Source organism: Tamandua tetradactyla, chromosome 23, assembly GCF_023851605.1.
Source record: "Tamandua tetradactyla isolate mTamTet1 chromosome 23, mTamTet1.pri, whole genome shotgun sequence".
Taxonomy (NCBI): Eukaryota; Metazoa; Chordata; class Mammalia; order Pilosa; family Myrmecophagidae; genus Tamandua; species Tamandua tetradactyla.
The window spans coordinates 4,782,565-4,806,137 of NC_135349.1; the positions used below are offsets into that span (position 1 = coordinate 4,782,565).

At 38.0% G+C, this 23,573-nt stretch overlaps 1 protein-coding gene across 3 annotated transcripts in view; it reads right to left on the reverse strand.

Moving 5' to 3' along the window:
* The window catches only part of RNF216 (ring finger protein 216), a 208,130-nt gene that overhangs the window by 14,111 nt on the left and 170,446 nt on the right, over nt 1–23,573 (reverse strand). For all 3 annotated transcript variants that reach the window (XM_077140519.1, XM_077140517.1, XM_077140518.1), the window contains exon 15: nt 5,231–5,453. In XM_077140519.1, the coding sequence (XP_076996634.1) occupies nt 5,231–5,453 (223 nt within the window). The remainder of the gene's footprint in view (nt 1–5,230; nt 5,454–23,573) is intronic.

A 23,573-nucleotide genomic window follows, 5' to 3' on the forward strand; every position in this document is an offset into this window, starting at 1 on the left:
AGAAACAACTCCTTAGAGATCCCGTAGCCCAACTTTCCACCCAGTGAGGAGGCTGTTCCATGATGGGAAATTCCTGACCGGTCATTCTCCACCGAGAACTCACTGCTCCCCAGAAAACGGGTAGCTCGGAGGACTAGGAAACATTTCCTTAACACGGGGCTGAAGGCTGCTAGGGGACCCAGGATTGTCCGCTGCCCCCTGCCCAGCAGCTGCCCTCATACCCAAGCATCTTTGCTAGCCAGGCACGGTGAATATTTTTTGCACCAGAGGCCAAAGATTGGTGGCTAATAAGACCTTTTCTTTGGCATATCAAATACTGGTTTGTGTGGTGTTTTAAAAATATTTGGATTAATGGCCGGTCCATAAAAAAGTTCACAGTAAAAAACAGATTTCCAGCTTCTCCAGAAAAGTCTGAAGATGGGGTAACTGAGCAGACCCCCCTGGCAATCATCTGCTGGAGCTATACTGCAGCTCTGCAATGTCACCAAATACACTCCCATTTGCTATAGTCCACACCACACCCTACTGTCTCTATATATGGCCTACCTCACATTCAACAATCAGTCATGTTACTGCCTGCCCCTGGGATAATCTGGGTCTGTGACCTTAGCTATAAATGCTATTTGTATTCTATGTCAAAAATTTCCCATGTCTTTAGATATGGATATACTGCTGCATGCTATTCTAATAGCATACACAATAATGTATTTAATATATCTCCTACTTTTTAGATATCTGAAAATGGTTTCTAAATTTATACTATTTTAAATAATTTTAACAGTTCTGTGGACCCACCCTGTAAACTTGTCCAATTATCTCCTTATGAAATTATGGTGATTTAGAGAAGTCTATACCCAGAAAAACATGTTCTGAAACCTAGTCCATTCTTGTGTGTGTGAACCCATTGTAAGGAGGACCTTTTGAGGAGGTTACTTCAGTTGAGGAATGATCCAGTACAATCAGCACAGCTCTTTATTAATGGAGTTCTTTATAAGGGAATGAAATTCAGAGAGAAAGAGAGATAGCCACAGAAGGAGCAGTCAGTAGGTGGACATCAACAGAACTCGGAAGAGGAGGAGGTGGCCTCGCCAGGTAACAAGCTAAGGACAAAGGACCGCCGAAGCCAGCCCCAGAACACCACAGTCTTTGGGGAGAAAGCATCACCTTGATGATGTCTTGATTTGGACATCTTCCTGGCCTCAAAGCCATGAGTGAATAAGTTCCCGTTGTTAAACCGACCCACTTCATGGAATTTGCTTGAGCAACCCAGGAAACTAAAACCGATCCATATTTTTGGTAAGTGGAATTGTTAGGGCAAGAGCACACACATTAAAGTTTCTGGTTTGCACTCCCTAACTGCTCACTATGCCCATTTACATCCCCACCAGGAGGATATGAATATGCTTCCCCGTGTCCTCACCAACAAGGCAACTGTCAATCTTAAATGTATCTGCCAATCTGACAGGTGACTTTTTCATTTGCATGCTCTGATCATTAGGGGGTGGCTGTGACACGACTCCAACAGAATATTGCTAGGAAGAAAAGCAAATGGCTTTTTATAAGCTTTTTGGCCTACTTGCAATTCTTCAGTTTTCACTTTCCTTGTCCATTTTTTTTCAGTTGCAGCATAGAGACTGTGAGGTGACCCTCTATTATATCATCTTTCCTTCCTTCATAGTAATGGGATTTTTTGCTGAGCCCCCATGATGACCTAAAACGAGGCCATGTGATAAAGTTTTGACTGACCAATGGGCTTGGAGAAAAAGTGACTTTTGGCAGTTACTGGAAACAGTCTTTAGGAAACAGCCATGCAGGCTCTTTGTCCCTTCGACCTCTTCTGCTGTGTGGAACGTGGATATACCAGCCAGAGCTCTTTTTTAGGCCGTGGCCACATGAGACCCTAGGGCACGCCCTAGGGATGGCAGAGGCAGATAGCTGGAACTAACTGGGTTCTTGATGAGTTCATGGGGTAGAGCTGCTATCCCATACGTGGCCACCTCTGTACATACACACGAGGGAAAAATAAACTTTTTATCTTGTTTAAGGCACTATTATTTTTGGCTTTCTATTATTCACAGCCAAATCAATCCTTACTAATATGGGAATGTGATAAAGAATAATATGACTCTTATCAAGTCACATTACTCTTTTTAAAAAAAATTTTTATTAATAAAACCAATCAACATACAACACGAACATTCTTAATATATGAACATTCCATACTTGGTGTGCAACTGATGGCTCACAATACCATCACACAGTTGTGTATTCATCACCATGATCATCTCTCAGTACATTTACAACACTCCAGAAAAAGAAACAAAAAGAAAAGACTCATACATCCCATACCCCTTACCCCTCCCTCTCAATGACCACTAGTGTTTCCCTCTACCCAATTTATTTTAACATTTGTTTCCCCTATTATTTATTTTTAACCCATATTTTTTACTCATCTGTCCAAATCACAGCTAAAAGAAGCATCAGAACAGGTTTTCACAATCAAAAAGGCACTTTGTGAAAGCTATATCATTATACAATCATCTTAAAGAAACATGGATACCGGAACACAGCTCTACAGTTTCAGGCACTTCCCTCTAGCCTCTCCAATACATGTTAAACTAAAAATGGGATAGCTATATAATGCATAAAATAACCTCCAGGATAACCTCTCAATTCTGTTTGAAATCTCTCAGCCACTGACACTTTATTTTGTCTCATTCCTCTCTTCCCCCTTTTGAGTTGAGAAGGTTTTCTCAGTTCCTTGATGCTGAGTCCCAGCTCATTCTAGGATTTCTGACCCACGTTGCCAGGGAGGTTTAATCTACCGGGAGTCGTGTCTCACGTAGAGAGGGGGAGGGCAGTGCATTTGCTTGCTGTATTGGCTGAGAGACAGGTCACATCTGAGCAACAAAAGAGGTTCTCTGGGGGGTATGGGTCATATTACTCTTTACATATGGAGAACATTTATCTATATCACATATATACATATACATATGTCCATATGTGTATACGTATATTAAAAAACACAACCATTTTCCGCAATTTTTCATTTACCTTTGTCTTTGAGTACGGTATATATTTTGCCAAAGAGAATTCCATATTTTTAGTCTAGCCTTGATGTAATGTTAAGAACCTTCCCCCTTCTCTAAGATTGTTCAAGTCATTTTCTTTATTTTCTTATTCTGCAAATGATTAGCCATTATTAAAAAATAGTTACTGAAACTATTTTTCAGTCCTCTCTCTCTCCATATGGTAGCCAGAACGGTCATGAAAACAAAATCAGGTCAAATCACATCCCTATCTACAGCCCTGCCACGGCTTCCCATTGCACTTAGAGTGAAATCCTGACCTGGAACCAGGCCAACCTCGTTCCCTCTGCCTTACCACCTTCCAGCCATACTGGCCATCTTTCCGTTTCTCAAACAGGCCACATTTCTGCCTATCTAGCATCTTCTCATCATGCAGGTTTCATTGCAAATGTTGCCTCCTAGAGATCTTTCCCAGATCACTCTACCTAGAGCACCTCCCCCTTCCTCCCTGCCAATTCAGTCCTTCCCTGTGGCAGCACTATTTACTTCCTCCCTAGTGGGGACCGACACGAAGGACTCTGCTAGACTGTTAACGCGGCTGAAAGCTCCATGAGAACAAGGTTGTTGTTTTTTTTGTTCACAACAGTCCTGGCAATGTTAGATATTTACGAATGGACAAACAAAAGAACTAGTGATATCTTCAGTGATTTGAAATGGTGTTTTTATCATATATTAAATTCTCATGGGTCAGTTTCTGGTCTTTATTTTGCCCCTTTTATTTATTTGTCTAATCTTGTATTAGCTAACACTTTTTTTTATGGTCAGGTGATTTTTTTTTAATTGAGATACTTTTACACACATACAGCCCTTCTAAAGCATATAATTAATGGCTTACAATATCATCACAAAGTTGTATATTCATCACCGTGATCATTTTTTCTATACTGTTTTGATCAATGTAGTTTTACAGTAAAAACTAGTCTCATTTTCAAAATCTTCTTGATTAACCAAGCATAATATTTATTTATCCAGATAAGCATTACTGTCAATCTCTGGTTTATTCTGGAGAGATGGTCGCTCTGTAATACTAAGTCTTCCCTCCTATTCAGTGAGAAGGCACATGTCTCCACTACTCCAGGCTTCTTCACTTGTCCCAAGCCAAAGGTGAGCAGGGACTGTATCGCCAGGCCTGCTTCGGCCAGGAACCACATCACCAGGCTTTGGTGCACACCGTAGCTGAACTTCACTGTTACAGTGAATCACTTTTTCTCTTTCTTACTTGATGGGGTCAGCTAAAAGCAGCTGCAGTTCATGTTTACACATGTTTTAACCCCCTGTGGTTTTATAATATTTTATTATTTGGTAAAACAAGTCTGCTCACATAGTGCATAGCTATACTTCCAGATCACCGCAGAACTGTGTGATTATTTAAGGAGAATTGATACCTTTAAAATATTAAAACTTATCTAAGAACAAAAGCATAGATCTCCATATGTTCAAGTCTCTGTCTTCAATAGAGTTTTATAGTTTTCTTCATAATTCTAAGGAGTCCTTGTCAAAGTTCATTTCTAGGATACTTTATTATTTCTATCACTACTGTGAATGGTAGTCTGTATATTTATTTTGCATTCAGCCATCTTTCCACTACTTCTAATAGCTTTCTAATAGATTATTTTGGCCTATTTTCAAGTTTTAAATGGTATATATGAATTTTTTCTTTACATAGCAGCACAGTAGAAAACATCTGTTACATAGTGAGTACCCAATAAAATTTGCTATCACCGTCTCTAACATTTAATCTCTTATTTTATTCTCTCTTATTGACTAGATGTTGCAGATCAAAAACAGTGGTGACTGTTTTACAGCTGACTCTACTGGGGATGCATCCATGTATTTCACTATTAAATATATTCTAACAACTATTTTGAAATAGGTGGTTTAAAAAAACACATTAAGAAAGTATCCTTCAAATATTATGTTTTAAAAGCTTAAAATGGCACGGAATATTTTTATTCCCTAAAGGGTTGAAAGAATTTGTCCATAAAACTGTATAAGCATGCTGCTGTCTACTTTCTCCATTTTCCTCTATGTAATTTCCTATCTTTTCATGAGTCAAAATTTCTTACATATATATACGATCTCTTTTCATTATATCCTTCCCCCTAACCTCCAAAGCAATGGGCAGCCGCACGTTCACTTACAGTGGGGTCGGTCCAGAGGGAGCATCTTGAACACTCCTGGCAAGGGGCTCCTGGTGATCGAGGATGCTGGCAAAAATGGTCATAGCCGTTGATAGACACTCGACAGAGGTAGCACATTTGGGCACCACAGCGACAAGACATGCGATTGCAGCCTTCAGATTTGATGAGGCCAGTTCCACACTTGTGACATTTCCTAATGCGGGCAGCAGTCATTTTTTCTTCACTGCAAAAACAAAACATGATTGGAGATGGCAGGGAAGATGAAGAGAAAAGAAAAATATCACAGCCATTAAGAATTCATTTCTTTCCCTATATAAAGACCTCTTAGCCCTTTTGGTGACATTCCAAAAGTGAAGAGAGACTATGTTGTAGAGTTTATGGATTCAAAGCTAATTACTTGAGTGCCTTGGGTAAATTACCCAACTGCTTGGAGACTCAGTTTCCTCATTTTTTAATTGGGAAAACTCAACTTTCTCATCTTTTTTTTTCTCTTAAGCTTTCTATTTTGAAATAACGTCAAACTCACAGGACAGTTGCAAAAACAATACATAACACCCAGAGATTCTCAGATCTGCCAATTTAAACATTTTGCTACATTTGCCATTTCTTCCTTCCTTCCTTTAATTCACTCTGGTTGGCTGAAGCTGCCTTACTCCTTTCCTGGGCAGGCAGCGTAAGGCCGCAGTGTGTGTGAGAAATGACTGAGAAGAACCACAGTTAGATAGTGCTTTCCAGGAAGCTCAAGAGGTAGGGTACACTTATGTAACCCTGTTTCACTAAGCTCTCCGTCATCAATGTGGAGCCAGTGTGAAATAATGGGGGAGAAAGGGGAGTCCTAAAATGGCCAAAGAAAAGGCTTTTGCATTCATACCAGCAGAACTAGATAGGGCCACCCTCACCCTAAAATCATGATGACTGGCCCTGTACCAAAAAAGAACAGCTATCGCGGGATGTACGCTACTATAAGCGGTAACGCAAAAGTGCAAAATCAGACTGGAAAAAATCACAGCTGATTTTTTTGGGGGGAGGGTAGTCTGGGAACTAGGCAGGAAACAAGAAGCCCCCCATGGGCTGATTCCTTGGCTGTGGAAAGCCTCTATGCCCCACAGGATATGTCCCTAGGGGCAGGACAGGAAGAGAAGCCTGAGCTGCAGCTGTGTCTTGCTTACGTTGTATCCAAACAGGAAAGCTCACTGCCCCCCTCTCCATAACCAATCTGGTTCCTGAGATGTCATGATAATTTGTTCTCACCACGATTCATGTTGTGGAACTTTAATGTGGTAAATACATATAATATAAAACTTACCACTTTAACCGTTTTAAAGTGTACAATTCAGCAGCATTTAGTACATTCACAATGCTATGCACTCATCAAAACTATCTCTATCTAGTTCCAGAACATTTTCATCACTCCAAAAGGAAACCCCATACCTATTAAGCAGTTATTCCTCAGTGCCTCCTCTCTCCCCAGCCCCTAGAAACTGCTAATCTGCTTCCTGTCTCTATGGATTTGGCTTTCTAGATATTTCATATAAATATTACATTTCCTATAAATAGAATCATACAATGTGACCTTTTGTACCTGGCTTCTTTCACTTAGCATAAGGTTTCCAAGGTCCATCCGTATTGTATCATGTATTAGAACTTCATTCCTTTTATGGCTGAATAATAGTCCAATGTATGCATACACCAAATTTTCTTTGCCTAATCCTCAGTCAATGCACACTTGTCTACTTCATTGACAGTGTTCTGCTTTCAGCACTTTAAACATGTCATCCCACTGATTTCTGGCTTCTAAGGTTTTTGACGGAAAACAGCTGAAATCTTACCAAGGATCCTTTGTGCTCACAAGTTGTTTCTTGCTGCTTTCAAGATTCTCTCTTTATATCGGCTTTGAAAAGTTTGATCATAATGTGTTTTGGTGTGGCTTTCTGAGTTTATCCTACTTGGAGTTTTTTTTTTTGAGGTTTAAAGATATGAAAATTCATGCCTTTTATCAAACTTGGAAAACTTGACCATTACTTCTTCAAATGTTCTTTCTGCCCCTTCTCTCCCTCTCCTTCTGGAACTCCCGTAGCGCATATGTTGGTATGCCAGATGGTGTCCCTACAGGTCCCTTAGGTTCTGTCCACTATTCTTTATTTGTTTTTCTTTCCACTTCTCAGATGGTTCTATCTTCAAATTCACTGTTTCATTCTTCTTTCTGCTTGAACCCTAGTGAGTTTTTCATTTCAACTATATGCTTTCCAGCTCCAGATTTTCTATTTAGGGCTTTTTGTAATTTTTCTCTTTACTGATATTCTTATTTCATACCTTGTTGTCCTTGTGTGCTTTAAAACTTTGTCCATAGTTTCCTTTAGCATTTTGAGCATATTTAAGAAAGTTGATTTAACGTCTTTGTCTAGTAAGTCCAATGTCTGGGCTTCCTCAGGGATGGTTTCTGTCAATCTCTTTTTTTCCTTGTGAATGGCTATGCTTTGTTTCTTTGTATGCCTTGTAACTTTTTGTTGAAAACTGGACATTTTGAATATTATAATGTGGTAACTCTGGAAATCAGATGCTATCCCTGCCCCAGAGTTTGCTGTTGTTGATTGTTGAGGGCTGCAATTGTCCACTTGCTTAGTGACTTTTTCAAACTAGTTTTTCAAAGGCTGTATTCCTTGTCATGAGTGATCACTGAAGTCTGGGCTCTGTTATCTCAGTGGGCAGCCAGTTACCTGGCAGAGATTTCCTCAAATGCCTCAAGTCAAAACGAAAACAAACAAAACTCCCTCCTAGTTTTTGCAGATTTCCTCTGAGATCCTTCAACACTTAAGCCAAGTTGCCTATAACTATCATAATCTTCACCTCCGTGCACACAGACCACAGATGATCCAGAGGTACCAGCTAATGTCCTCTCAGTTCTCTCATGAGCAGGCATCTGGCCCTCGGCATGTGTGCTGATTCTCCAGTATAGGCAATAGTCCTACAAAGCCCTTAATTCCCCAAGAATCCTCTTCCTTAGCCTCTTCTACCTCAGGCTTTTGGGTCTGTCTTCTGCTCGCTCTGTCTGCTGCCTCTGGGCTCAGGATTTCCAAGTAGTACAGGTCTTTCAATGCTTCCAATAGATACTGCCTGGAAAGCTTCTTCAGCCCAAGGCAGCGAAACAAATGTCAGCCTCTGTGCTGGCCACTCAAGAAACCGCCAAACAGGTCAAAATGTACATCACACTTTTTTGAGTATGAGATCTGTACTAGCTCCCTGACATTAGCAAGCTGTACCAGAAACATGTCTGCTATTCCCACTGCTATCACAGAACTGGGGAACAAGAGACTGCAGGCAGGTAAGCTCAAATGCCACAAACTTTCTTACTGGAATTCAGCAGTTTCTTCTTCATTTAAGCACTCTCTCATGGTAGCTGTTAAGATGATGTACTTAATGGCCTTTTAAATACTCTCTTTAACCCGAGGTTTCGCTTTCCTTAAAGAAATTTACCATATAGGCATCAAAACAATATAACTTTGGACATGTCATTAATTTTCTTAAACACACTGAATTGTGGGACAACCCAACACTATATGCCTCTGGTGTGATGTAATACGAAAGGTAGAGTACCACCTATGACATTCTTAGCAAAAAAAGTTGAATGTGAATCTGATTGAGCTTTGACATCCAAATTTTAACTTATAGGAAATACAGGGAACAAATTAAAGGATACCATGAGGAAGCAGCCATCTCCAGAAGTAAAGTACTCTACAGGTTAGTTGCCCTTGTTTTCTTTAATAAGTCAACGGCATGAGAAAAACGTACGTTGCGGGAGAGGGGATTGCCCTAGTTTAAAAGACACATCATCAAACACAGTACTTGGACCTAGTTTGGATGCTGATCTGAACAAACACACTGTAGTATACGTGGAAAGCTATTTTGAGAAAACTGGGGAAATATGATTGTGAACTGGGCATGAGATTCTATCAAAGACATTATTAGTGTCAATGCTGTTAGTGGTGATATGTGCTATATAAGAAAAAAACGGAAATACTTAGGGGTGAAATGACATGCTCTCTGGGATTTGGATTTGCTTTAAATACTGTAGCATTTTAAAAAGAAGAAAGAAAAATGGGTTAGATGAAGCAAGTGTGGCAAAATGCTGACAGTTGGGGGATCATTATAGTTTTACGTTTATTTCTGCAGATGCTTGTACATTTTCTTAAGAAAACATAAAACAAACAATGAAAAAAGCTGTAAAGGATTTTCCCCATTGACAGGTTAAAGTTTAATTTAACACATCCTAAGATGCTAAGATCTAGCCTCATCTTACGCCACTTATGCTGCATTTTATGATTCAGGAACAGTAAACTGCTTATGACTCTCTGTGTATACCCTGCTGTTTCTTGTTTTTAACAGCTGGCAATTGGCAGGATTTCCTTCAGGTGAGGCTATATGGTGGGGAGAGCCAAGTGGAAGGCCAGGAGCACCCCCTCCCTACTAAAAGAAAGACTAAATTCCTGTATTTTTGAGATTGGTGCCTTTATAAAAGACTTCAAAGATGCAGGAATGCCAATTCCCAACACATCTCCTTTTACTTCCCATTTGGCCTATACAGAAGAACGGGTCTTGGAGAAGAACAGTGCATTGCTGTAAGCCTAATCATGTGCTGACTTCAATTGCAGCTGCTATTCCAGATGTAATTTCTTTCTAGGGCAAATAAACATAGCCCCTGGCCACTGTTATGTAGCTTTTGATCTGGAAATGCTTTTATTCTCTGCCCAATAAGAAGGGAATACCAGAAGCACTATGCAAGGACCCTGATCACCTGTCATCCAACAAGATGATACACTGGTCTATTTGAATGACATGCTGATAGGACTGAAGTAGCAGGTCCTCTGGGATGCATTAATAAGATATGTGCATGTCAGGAGGTGGAAGCTAAATCCCTTGACAATAAGGGATGTGCAATCTCTATGAAGTTCTGGTGTCTGGTGGTCAGGGGTACTTGTCAGGATATCCCTTCCAAAGTTAAGCACATGTTGCTGTATATTGTATCCTCTACCACTAACAAAGAAGCCCAATACCTAGTAGGCCTTTTTGATTTTGGAAGTAACATATTACATTTGGATGTGCTGCTCGGATTTATTCATTGCTGATCGAAAAGGATACCAAATTTAGGACCCAGACCAAGAGAGGTCTACCGGCTGGCTTAAGATCCAATGCTACTTTGTGATGACATTGTGAATTACTGATTATATATGTAGAACGGAATGATCATAAGCTAAGAATGTTTGTTTGTTTGTTGCTATGTTTTAAAAAAAAATTAAAGAAAAAAAAAGATCCAGTGCTATTCCAAGTGTCCACAACAGGCCAAGACGTTGAATGCAGCCCACAGTAAGCCCTGACAAGAAAATCAGTGGAGATCCTGCTTAGATGAGTAATTAACTCTTCTCCTTCTAGGAAACATTTCCTGGCCTGCTACTGATTCCTGGATTAGTTCAAATGCCCGACCATGGGGCATCACAAACCATTACCAAGTACAAGTAGAACAGACGTGGCAAGGCTTGAACTGGCCCTGAATGCATGAAAATTTATGTTAAAGTGCCTGTGGCATTATTGTAAAGCAGGGCTTTCCCATAAAAATAAAAGCTAATATTTACTGAGGACTTACCATATAGAAAGAACCATGCTAAGTACTTCAATCTTCATAATAACCCACGAGTAGGTACTATGACGTGCCGTACTTTACAAATGAGGAAACTGAGGCACAGAAAGGTTAAGTAACTTGCTAAAGGTTACAAAGCCTAGTGATTTGAAACCAGCAGCTTCATTTCAGAGTGAGCTCTTAACTGCAACTATACACAGTGAGCACCCAACACATCTATACTGATTCATGAATGGAACGTAGTTCTTAGGGAAATAAGAAAGTCGCAAACAGCAACAACAAGAAGTTCTATCCTCCTCTCAACTCAACCGAATTTTTTGGGAGGTGACTCATAAACTGGCTGAAAGACAACTCCAGATGAGAAGTTTAAAATGTTTTAGGCAACATCACAACAAGAATAAGTAGACTGCCTGATAAAATGACTTCTAAGAAGGAGGAATAAATTTTGACATGTTGATCATCCTAGAGCCCCGCGGCTGGTCAGGCTGGCTGCCACTCGCAATTACCAAGGCTAGCTGATAGAGTGGTCAGCCTAGATTTGAGGAACCAACTGTCTACTTTTCTCATTAAAATGATGTTTGTGATTACTATGTATGCATTTTATGTTAGTTTTCTATGGTTGCTGTAACCTTAATCACATCTGCAAAGTCCTTTTTGTCATTTAAGGTAAAATATTCACAGGACCTGGGGACCGAGGTTTAGGAATCTTTGGGGGTTATCTTGCCTATCACAGTCCTACCTCTGGCCTCCAAAGATTCATATCTATCCCACATGCAAAGTATAGTTACTTCATTTCAAGGTCAGAAAAACCCATATATGCTTTACATAAATGCCCTTTATCATTCCGAGAAAGTTCCCTTCTATTCCTAGTTTTCTGAGTGTGTGTGTGTTTTTTTTTTTAAATCATGAGAGGATGTTGGATTTTGTCAAATGCCTTTTCTGCATCAATTGAGATGACCACGTGGTTTATTCCTTCAATCTATTAATGTAGTATATTACATCAATTGATTTTCTTATGTTGAACCGTCCTTGCAAACCCACTGAGCAACAGCATATAATACTTTTAACATACTATTGGATTTGGTTTGCTAGTATATTATTGAGAAATTTTGTATCTATATTCATAAAGGATATTGGTCTGTACTTTTCTTGTGCTGTCTTTATTTGGCTTAGGTATCAGAGTAATGCTGGCCTCACGCAATGGGTCAGGAAGTAAATCCTACCTCTTCTATTTTTTGGAAGAATTTGAGAAGGACTGGTGTTAAATCTTCAAATGCTTGGTACAATTCAGAAGTGAAACCATCTGGTCCTGGATTTTTCTTTTTGAGAGGTTTTTAATTACTGATCATTCTCTTCATTTGTTATGGGTCTGTTGAAAATGTTTTTGTTTCTTCTTGCATCACATTAAGTAGTTTTGATGTTTCTAGGAATTTGTCTATTTCATCTAGGTTTTCTAATTTGTTGGCATACAATTGTTCATAGAATCCTCTTATAACCCTTTTTATTTCTGTAAGATCAGGAGTAATGTCCCTACTTTCATTTTTGATTTTACTTATTTGTGTTCTCTCTTTTTCTTTGTCAGTTTGGCTACAGGTTTGTCGATTTTAACGATTTAAAAACAAACAAATTTTGGTTTTATAGGCTTTATCATTTTCCTATTCTCTACTGCATTTATCTGTATTCTTATCTTTATTATTTCCTTCTTTCTACTAACTCTGGGCTTAATTTTCTCTTCTTGTTTTAGTCTCTTTAGGTATGAAGTTAGATTATTGATTTGTGATCATTCTTCTTTTGTAACAATGTAAGCACTTACAGCTATAAATTTCCCTTTGAGAACTGCCTTTGCTACATCCCATAAATTTTGGTATGCTGTGTTTTCATTTGTCCCAAGATATTTCCTAATGACTCCTGGATTTCTTCTTTGATCCTTTGGTTGTTTAATAGCGTGTTCTTTCATTTCTACATATTTCTAAACTTTTCACTTTTCTTTCTGTTACTGACTTCTAACTTTATTTCATTGTGGTCAGAGAAAATACTTCGTATGATTTCAATACTTTAAAACTTATTAAGATTTGACTTGTGGCCTAACATGTGGTATATACTGGAAAATGTTCCAGTTGCACTCAAGAAGAATATGTATTCTGCTTTTGTTGGGTGGAATGTTCTATGAACGTCCATTAGATGTCAACTGTCAATAGTGTTAAGTCCTCCATTTCCTTATTGGTCTTTTTTCCCATTCTTTAACTTTCAAACTCCCTGTGTCTTTGTACCTAACGTGAAGTGCTCTTGTAGACAGTCTATAGGTGGATGATACTTTTTCATTTAGTCTCCAATTAATAGGGCAGTTTAATCCATTGACAGTAAAAACTCAGTAAAAATTGAGCGGGAAAGATTTACTTCTGTCACTTAATTTCATTACTGCCTTTTTTGTAGTGTACAACTTTGATTCCCTTCTTTCCTTTTCTCTATATATTTTAGCTGTTTTCTAAGTCATTACTTTTGCAATTACAATGAACACCTTAAACTAACAACAAAGTAGTTTAACTGATACCAACCTAATTTCAGTCGTATACAAACCTTCTACTCATATCTATATATCTCTGCATCCCTTCCACCTTTATACTGTTCTTGTCTCAGATTATATCTTTATAAATTGTATGCCCATTAACATAGATTTAAAATGTCATCTTACACATTTGTCTGTTAAGTCATTTGGGGGAGAGGAAGCAATTACAAACCAAAAGTACAATAACACAGGATTTTACATTTATCCATAGTTATCTTTAACAGTGTTTTTTATTTCTTCTCATCGCTTCAAGTTATTGTCTAGTATCCTTGTATTTCAGCTTGAAGGACTCTCTTTAGCATTTTCAGTAGGGCAGGTATTCTGGTAATGAATTCTTTCAGCTTTTGTTTATCTGTAAATGTTTTCATCTCTCCTTCATTTTTGAAAGATAATTTTGCTGGATATAAAATTCTTGGATGACAGTTTTTTTTTTCTGTCTTTGAATATGTCATCCTAGTGTCTGTAGGCCTACATGGTTTCTGATCAGAAACCTCTCTGTTAATTTCACTGGGGATCTCCTGTATGCAACAAGTTGCTTCTCTCATGCTGTTTTCAAATCCTCTTTTCCTCTAGGTATAGACAATTTTGCTACAATGTTTCTTAGTGATTCTTAGATCTCTTAAGAGTCTATTCTGCTTGGAGTTTGCTGAGCTTCCTGGATATGTATATTCCTGTCTTTTACCAGATTTGGGAAGTTTCTCATTTTATTTCTTCAAGTAACTTTTTCTGCCCCCCCCCCCCCCCCCCACCTTCTGGGACACCAATGATGTGTGTATGCTGGCATGCGTGAAGGTTTCCCTCACGCTGTTCATTTCTCTTCATTATTTCTTCTTTCTACTTCTCACAAGATTAATTTCAAAGGTTTTATCACCAAGTTTACTGATCCTTTCCTCTTCCTGTTCAAATTAGTTGAATTCATCTAATAAGCTGTACTTTGCAGTCCCAAAATTCCTGTTTGATTCCTTTAAATCTCTATTCTATTCAGACATTTTCCTAATTTCCTTTAGTTTTTTTGTACATGGATTCCTTTTGCTCACTGAATATATTTAAGACAGTTGATTTAGTCTTTGTTTAATAGTCTCAAAGTATGAGCTTCCTCTGGGATGGTTTCTGGTAACTTTTTTCCCCCTATAAATGGGCCATATTTTTCTGTTTGAGTATTTTGTAATTTTTTTTGTTGAGAATTGGATATTCTGAGTATTATGGTTGTTCAAAGTCTGGAAATCTAGTTCTCCTACTCCTTTGGGATTAAAAAAATTTTTGTTATTGTTCAGGGCTGGGGCCATCATTTGTGACTTTTCCAAACAATTTTTTGCTCTCAAACGGGGAATAGAAAAAGAAAAGAGAAAGAAAATAAAAGTACTGTCTTTTTTGCTTGTTTATTTTAAGTATTGTCTTTTTAAGACTCTGCCACTTCTGTTGGGGTGGGGAGAGGACTGGAGCAACAGCTTCCCTCAGAGTGGGCCCCTCTGTGAACTGAAGTAGTTGATCAAAAGTCGTGATCAATAATTATACCCTATACCTACAGATTTTGGAAAACTAGGTATTTATAGCTCATTTTGGCACCACTAAGCAGCACCAGGAATGCAGGGCCCACCGCTGATCGCATTGCCGTTGCGGGATGACAAATGGTAGCTGTGGATGAAATTCACATTTATTTACCATAAACTTCCAGCCTCTTCCTCCAGCTCTGCCCTGCATGCTGCATTGTGTTCCACTACACTTCAGAGTTTCAAAATAGTTGTTTCATACAGTTCCTGTCATTTAATAGGTTTTTTTTTTTTGTGGCAAGATTGGCTCCTGGAAATTCCTACTTTGTCATCTTCCCACAATCCTTTCTCTCACTGGGGTTTTGATTTGCATTACCCTAACGGCTAACGATGAGGAATATCTTTTCATGTGCTTATTAGCCATTTGTATAGCTTTTCTGGAGAAATGTCTACTTAAATCCTTTGCCCAATTTTTACATGGGTTGTTTATGCTTTCTATTGTTGAGGTGACTGGATTCTTTACATATTCTTAACCCTTATCAGATTTCTGACTTCCAAATATTTCCTTCCATTCTGTAGGTTCTATTTTTACTTTCTTGAAAAACCCTTTCAGGCGCAAAAATTTCAAAATTAAAAATTTTTTTTTTTAGATTATACCATCTCAATCCTTATCGTCTATCTTTCTTTCTGATTTCATTTATGCCCCCAGCCCCCCTCCCTCTATCATTCTCACATTCAGCGTTTTAACATAATTGCATTACAGTTAGGTAGTATTGTGCTGTCCATTTCTGAGTTTTTATATTCAGTCCTGATGCACAATCTTTATCCCTTTAGCTCCAATTACCCAATATCTTACCCTATTTCTATCTCCTGATGGTCTTTGTTACCAATGAAATAGTCCAAGTTTATTCACTAACGTCAGTTCATATCAGTGAGACCATACAGTATTTGTCCTTTTGCTTCTGGCTAATCTCACTCAGCATGATGTCCTCAGGGTCCATCCATGTTGTTACATACTTCATAACTTTATTCTGTCTTACAGCTGCATAATATTTCATCATATGTATATACCAGTTTGTTTAGCCACTCCTCTGTTGATGGGCAGTTTGGCTGTTTCCATCTCTTTGCGATTGTAAATAATGCTGCTATAAACATTGGTGTGCAAATGTCCGTTTGTGTCCTTGCCCTCACGTCCTTTAAGTAGATACTTAGCAATGGTATTGCCGGGTCATATGGCAATTCTATATTTAGCTTTTTGAGGAACTGCCAAACTGCCTTCCACAGCGGTTGTACCATTTGACATTCCCACCAACAGTGGATAAGTGTGCCTCTTTCTCCACATCCTCTCTAGCACTTGGCATTTTCTGTTTTATTGATGATGGCCATTCTGGTGGATGTGAGATGATATCTTATTGTGGTTTTGATTTGCATTTCTTTAATGGCCAGGGAAGTTGAGCATCTCTTCATGTGCCTTTTGGCCATTTGTATTTTCTCTTCTGAGAAGTGTCTGTTTAAATCTTTTTCCCATTTTGTAATTGGATTGGCTGTCTTTTTGTTCTTGAGTTGAACAATCTCTTAATAAATTCTGGATACTAGACCTTTATCTGATAGGTCATTTCCAAATATTGTCTCCCATTGTGTAGGCTGTCTTTTTACTTTCTTGATGAAGTTCTTCGATGTGCAAAAGTGTTTAATTTTGAGGAGTTCCCATTTCTTTCTTTCTTTCTTCAATGCTCTTGCTTTGGGTGTAAGGTCTATAAAACTGCCTTTAAGTATAAGATTGATAAAATATTTCCCTGCATTTTCTTCTAAAAGTTTTATGGTCTTAAATCTAATGTTTAGGTCTTTGATCCATTTTGAGTTAACTTCTGTATAGGGTGTGAGATACGGGTCCTCTTTCACTCTTTTGCATATGGATATCCAGTTCTCTAGGCACCATTTATTGAAGAGACTGTTCTGTCCCAGTTGAGTTGGCTTGACTGCCTTTTCAAAGATCAATTGTCCATAGATGAGAGGGTCTGTATCTGAATACTCTATTCGATTTCATCGGTTAATATATCTATCTTTATGCCAGTACTATGCCGTTTTGACCACTGTAGCTTCATAATATGCCTTAAAGGCAGGTAGTGTGAGACCTCTGACTTCATTTTTTTTTCTCAGGATACTTTTAGCTATTTGGGGCACCCTGCCCTTCCAGATAAATTTGCTTATTGGTTTTTCTATTTCTGAAAAATAAGTTGTTGGGATTTTGATTGGTATTGCATTGAATCTGTAAATCAATTTAGGTAGAATTGACATCTTAACTATATTTAGTCTTCCAATCCATGAACACAGTATGCCCTTCCATCTATTTAGGTCTTCTGTGATTTCTTTTAACATTTACTAGTAGTTTTCTTTGTATAGATCTTTTGTCTCTTTAAATTTATTCCTAAATATTTTATTCTTTTGGTTGCAATTGTAAATGGAATTTTTTTCTTGATTTTCTCCCTCAGATTGTTCATTACTAGTGTATAGAAACACTACAGATTTTTGAGTGTTGATCTTATAACCTGCCACTTTGCTGTACTCATTTATTAGCTCTGGTAGTTTTGCTGTGGATTTTTCGGGGGGTTTTGACATATAATATCATATCATCTGCAAACAGTGAGAGTTTTACTTCTTCCTTTCCAATTCTGATGCCTTGTATTTCTTTTTCTTGACTGACTGCTCTGGCTAGAACTTCCAATACAATGTTGAATAAAAGTGGTGATAGTGGACATCCTTGTCTTGCTCCTGATCTTAGGGGAAAAGTTTTCAGTTTTTTCCCATTGAGGATGATATTAGCTGTGGGTTTTTCATATATCCCCTGTATCATTTTAAGGAAGTTTCCTTCTATTCCTATCCTTTGAAGTGTTTTCAACAGGAAAGGATGTTGAATTTTGTCAAATGCCTTTTATGCATCAATCGAGATGAATCATACGGTTTTTCTGCTTTGATTTGTTGGTATGGTGTATTGCATTAATTGATTTTCTTAAGTTGAACCATCCTTGCATACCTGGGATTCTTTTTTTTTTTTACATGGGCAGGCACCAGGAATCGAACCCGGGTCCTCGGGCATGGCAGGCAAGCATTCTTACCTGCTGAGCCACCGTGGCCCACCCCCTGGGATTCTTTTAATGTGTTGGACTCGATTTGCTAGAATTTTGTTGAGGATTTTTGCATCTATATTCATTAGAAAGATTGGTCTCTCATTTCCTTTTTTTGATAGTATCTTTGTCTGGCTTTGGTATGAGGGTGATGTTGGCGTCGTAGATAGAGTTAGGTAGCTTTCCCTCCTCTTCAATTTTTTCAAAGAGTCTGAGCAGGATTGGTACTAATTCTTCCTGGAATATTTGGTAGAATTCACATGTGAAGCCATCTGGTCCTGGACTTTTCTTTTTGGGGAGCTTCTTAATGACTGATTCAATTTCTTTACCTCTGATTGTCGTCTATTTACTTGTTGAGGTCATCTATTTCTTCTCAAGTCAAAGCTGGTTTGTTCATGCCTTTCTAGGAAGTTGTCCATTTCATCTACATTGTTGTATTTATCAGCATAAAGTTGTTCATAGTATCCTGTTATTACCGCCTTTATTTCTGTGGGGTCAGTGGTTATGTCTCTTCTACCATTTCTGATCTTATTTATTTGCATCCTCTCTCTTCTTCTTTTTGTCAGTTTTGCTAAGGGTCCATTAATCTTATTGATTTTCTCATAGAACCAGCTTCTGTCTTTATTGATTTTCTCAATTGTTTTCATGTTCTCAATTTCATTTATTTCTGCTCTAATCTTCGTTATTTCTTTCCTTTTGCTTGCTTTGGGGTTAGTTTGCTGTTCTTTCTCTGGTTTTTCCAAGTCGACAGTTAATTCCTCGATTTTTGCCCTTTCTTCTTTTTTGATATAGGCATTTAGGGCAATAAATTTCCCTCTTAGCACTGCCTTTGCTGTGTCCTATAAGTTTTGATATGTTGTGTTTTCATTTAAATTTGCCTCGAGATATTTACTGATTTCCTTTGTAATTTCTTCCTTGACTCACTGGTTGTTTAAGAGTGTGTTGGTCCAAAATGTCCATCAACAGACAGTTGGCTAAATAAACTGACATTTACATAAGATGGAATATTATGCAGCTGTAAGACAGAATACAGCTATGAAGTATGTAACAACATGGATGGACCTTTTATGTTGAGTGTGATTAGCCAGAAACAAAAGGACAAATACTGTATGGTCTCACTGATATGAACTGACATTAGTGAATATTTTCTTGGTAACAGAGACCATCAGGAGATAGAAAAAGGGCAAGATATTGGGTAACTGGAGCTGAAGGGATACAGATTGTGCAACAGGACTGAATATAAAAACTCAGAAATGGACAGCACAATATTACCTAACTGTAATACAATTATGTTAAAACACTGAGTGAAGCTGCATATGACAATGATAGAGGGAGGAGGGCTGGGGCATAAATGAAATCACAAAGAAAGACAGACGATAAAGACTGAGATGGTATAATCTAGGAATGCCTACAGTGTATGATAGAGACTAAATGTACAAATTTAAAAAATGTTTTTGCATGAGGAAGAACAAAAGAATGTCATTACTGCAGTGTGCTGAAAATAGATGGCAATTAATATTTTAAAATTTCAACTTATGTGTGAGAATAAAGCAAAAAATGTTTATTTGGTACAAATCTATACTTTGACTAGTATATCTCCTAATATAACTTACATAGATAGTTGATTGAACACCTTAAGTACATGGAACTTTGTATAGGACATGAGATTTTGCTGGTTTGTCCAGGTGATGTCTTGATGAATCCCAGAGTGATTCGATCAGTGAGTGGAAAAGTATTTGCAAAGTCCCCTTCGGGGAATGGTGAGAACAGGGGAAAATTCAACTTCCCCAAGTTGAATTCTTGATATTCTCACAAGCAGTGTGGACAACCAAAGCTATAGGTTTATGAGCCCCCAGTCTTGGGGTTTGTTCATATGAAACTTAACCCCACAAAGGATAGGTCAAGTCTACTTAAAATTTAGGCCTAAGAGTCACCCCCAAGACAGCCTCTTTTGTTGCTCAGATGTGGCCTCTCTCTCCAGCCAACACAGCAAGCAGATTCACCACCCTCCCCCTGTCTACATGGGATATGACTACCAGGGGTGTGGATCTTCCTGGCAGTGTGGGACAGAAATCCCAGAATGAGCTGAGATACTGGGTCTCAGCTCATGAGGAAGAACAAAAGAATGTCATTACTGCAGTGTGCTGAAAATAGAAAACCTTCTGGACCAAAAGGGGGAAGAGTGAAATGAGACAAAGTGTCAATGGCTGAGAGATTCCAAACAGAGTCGAGAGGTTATCCTGGAGGTTATTCTTACGCATTAAGTAGATATCACCTTGTCCTTCAAGATGTCGTGGAGAGGCTGGAGGGAACTGCCTGAAAATGTAGAGCTGCGTTCCAGTAGCCGTGTTTCTTGATGATGATTGTATAATGATATAGCTTTCACAATGTGACTGTGTGATTGTGATAACCTTGTGTCTGATGCTCCTTTTATCTATCTTGTCAACAGATGAGAAGAACATGTGGAATAAAAATAAATAATAGGGGGAACAAATGTTAAAATAGATTTAGTTTGAAATGTTAGTGATCAATGAAAGGGATTAGTAAGGGGTATGGCCTGTAAAATTTTTTTTCTGTTTGTTATATTTTTCTGTTGTCTTTTTATTTCTTTCTCTGAATTGATGCTAATGTTCTGGGAAATGATCATGATGATGAATATGCAACTATGCGATGATACTGTGAATTGTTGAGTGTATGTGTTGGGAATGTTTGTGTTTCTTGTAATTTTTTTTAATTAATAAAAAATAAAAAAAAAAGTGTGTTGTTGAGCTTCCACATATTTGCGAATTTTCTGACACTGCCTATTATTGATTTCCAACTTCATTCCTTTATGATCTGAGAAAGTGTTTTGTATGATTTTAATCTTTTTAAATTTATTGAGACTTGCTCTGTGACCCAGCATATGGTCTATCCTTGAGAATGATCCATGAGCACTTGAGAAAAAGGTGTATCCTGCTGTTGTGGGGTATAATGTTCTATAAATATCTGTTAAGTCTAGCTCATTTATTGTATTATTCAAATTCTCTGTTTCTTTATTGATCCTCTGTCTACATGTTCTGTGCATTGATGAGAGTGGTGAATTGAAGTCTCTAACTATTATGGTAGATGTGTCTATTTCTCTTTTTAGTGTTTGCCTCATGTATTTTGGAGCATTCTGGTTCGGTGCATAAATATTTATGATTGTTATGTCTTTGTGCTGAATTGCTCCTTTTATTAATACATAGTATCCTTCTTTGTCTCTTTTAACTGTTTTACATTTGAAGTCTAATTTGTTGGATATTAGTATAGCTAATCCTGCTCTTTTCTGATTGTTATTTACACGAAATATCTTTTTCCAACCTTTTACTTTCAACCTTTGTTTATCCTTGGGTCTAAGATGTGTTTCCTGTAGACAGCTTATAGACGGGTCCTGTTTTTTAATCCATTCTGCCAGTCTATGTCTTTTGATTGGGGAGTTTAATCCATTAACAAAAAATTTCAAAATTTTGCTGAAGTCCAATTTATCTACTTTTTCTTTGGTTGCTTCAGCTTTTGGAAGTCATAGCTTAAGAATCCATTGTTGAATACAAGGTCCTGAAGATACTTCCTATTTTCTTCTAAGTTTTATAGTATTAGCGCTTACATTTATCTCTTTGATCCATTTTGAATGAATTCTTCTATATGGTAAGAGGTAGTGGTTCGAAATTCATTGTGTGCACGTGGATTTCCAGTTGCTCCAGCATCATTTTTTTGAAGAGATTATTCTTTCTCCATTAAATGGACTTGGTATCTTTGTTGGAAATCAACTCACTATAGATGTGATGGTTTATTTCTGGACTCTCAATTCTATTCCATGGGTTCAAAGAACTATCATGCCACATTAAAAAAAAATTACTGTAGCTTTGTAGTAAGTTTTTTCTTTTTAAATGTGTCTTCCTACATATATGTATATCTACATCTATATATACAGACACACAGGCAGATATGTGATACACAATATCATAGTGAATTTTATTCACAACTTTTTTTTTTGGTGTGTGCTTGTGTGTGTGTGTGTGCATGGGCTGCGAATCGAGCTTGGGTCTCCCACATGGTAGGTGACAATTCAACCACTGAACTAACCATGCACCCCTCCCCCCCCCGTAGTAAGTTTTGAAATCAGGAAGTGTGAGTCCTCCAGGTTTGTTCTTCTTTTCCAAGATTATTTTGGCTACTAGTGGTCCTTTCCAATTACATATGAATTTGAGGACTGGCTTTTGTATTTCTTCAAAAAATGTTGCTGGAATTCTGACAGGAATTTCACTGAATATGTATATCGCCTAGGTAGTATTGACATATTCACAATATTAAATCTTCCAATCCATGAACATGGAATATCTTGAATGGCAGAGTCTTTTAGTTCAAATTTCTACTCACAGTCTGTTCAAGACAATCTTAGGCTTTTTCTATCACGTGTCTCAAAATTCTTACAGCTTCTGCCCATTGCACAATTCTAAAGTCACTTCCATATTTTTAGATATTTGTTATGGCTGTTAGCATCCCATATCTGGTGCCAAAATCTGTACTGCTGTCATAAATTTACTGACAATACAATTTATTTTATACTTCTGCAGGATAGAAGTCCAACACAGGTCTCAGTGGACTAAAATCAAGGTGCCTGGAGGCAGACTGCATTCCTCACTGGAGGCTCTAGAGGAGGGACTGTTTCCTGTTCATTTGGGTTGTTGGCAGAATTCTGTTCCTTGCTGTTGTAAGATGGAAGTGTCTATTTTCTTGATGGCTGTAAGGTAAGGGTTGTTCCTAGTTTCTAGAGACTGCTGCACTCCTTAACTCTTGACTCTCTTATTCCACCTTCAAAGCCAGCAATGGGAAGTTTTTTTTATGTAAGACTTCATTTATTTGAAATGTCTACAGTAAGTAAATCCATAGAGACAAAGTAGACTAGTAGTTGTCAGAGGCTGAGGGGAAAGGGAAATGGGGTGTGACTGCTAATGCATATACGATTCTTTCTGGGGCAATGAAAATGTTCTGGAATTTAGACAGTGGTGAGGTTACACAAACCTTATGAATATAATAAAGCCATGGAATTGCACATATTAAAGGGTGAATTTTACGGCATGTGAATTACCTCTCAATAAAATAAATAACCTGATGTAGTAACAGAGTATTTTCTCAGATGTTCAAAGGTCAAGCAACTTCCCTCATGCCTGTCCCATTAAGAGGGGAGCAACAGGAGGGAGTACTTTTGACATCTCTCTGACTTTTCGTCCATCATTGCTCTCTATCTGATCACAATTGGGACTTTTAAGGACTTTTAAGGACACGTGTGATTAGACTGGGCCCACTGGATAATCCAGGCTATTTTCCCCAACTCAAAGTCCATAACTTTATTTACCTCTGCAAAGTTCCTTCGCCATAACATAATGACAGGTTCTGTGGATTAGGATGTGGACTTCTTTGGGTGCCATTATTCTGCTTACCACAGATATGTAAAGAACATAGTCAGGAAGCCATTTGCCTGGGTTTATCCCTGCTATACCAATTACTACCT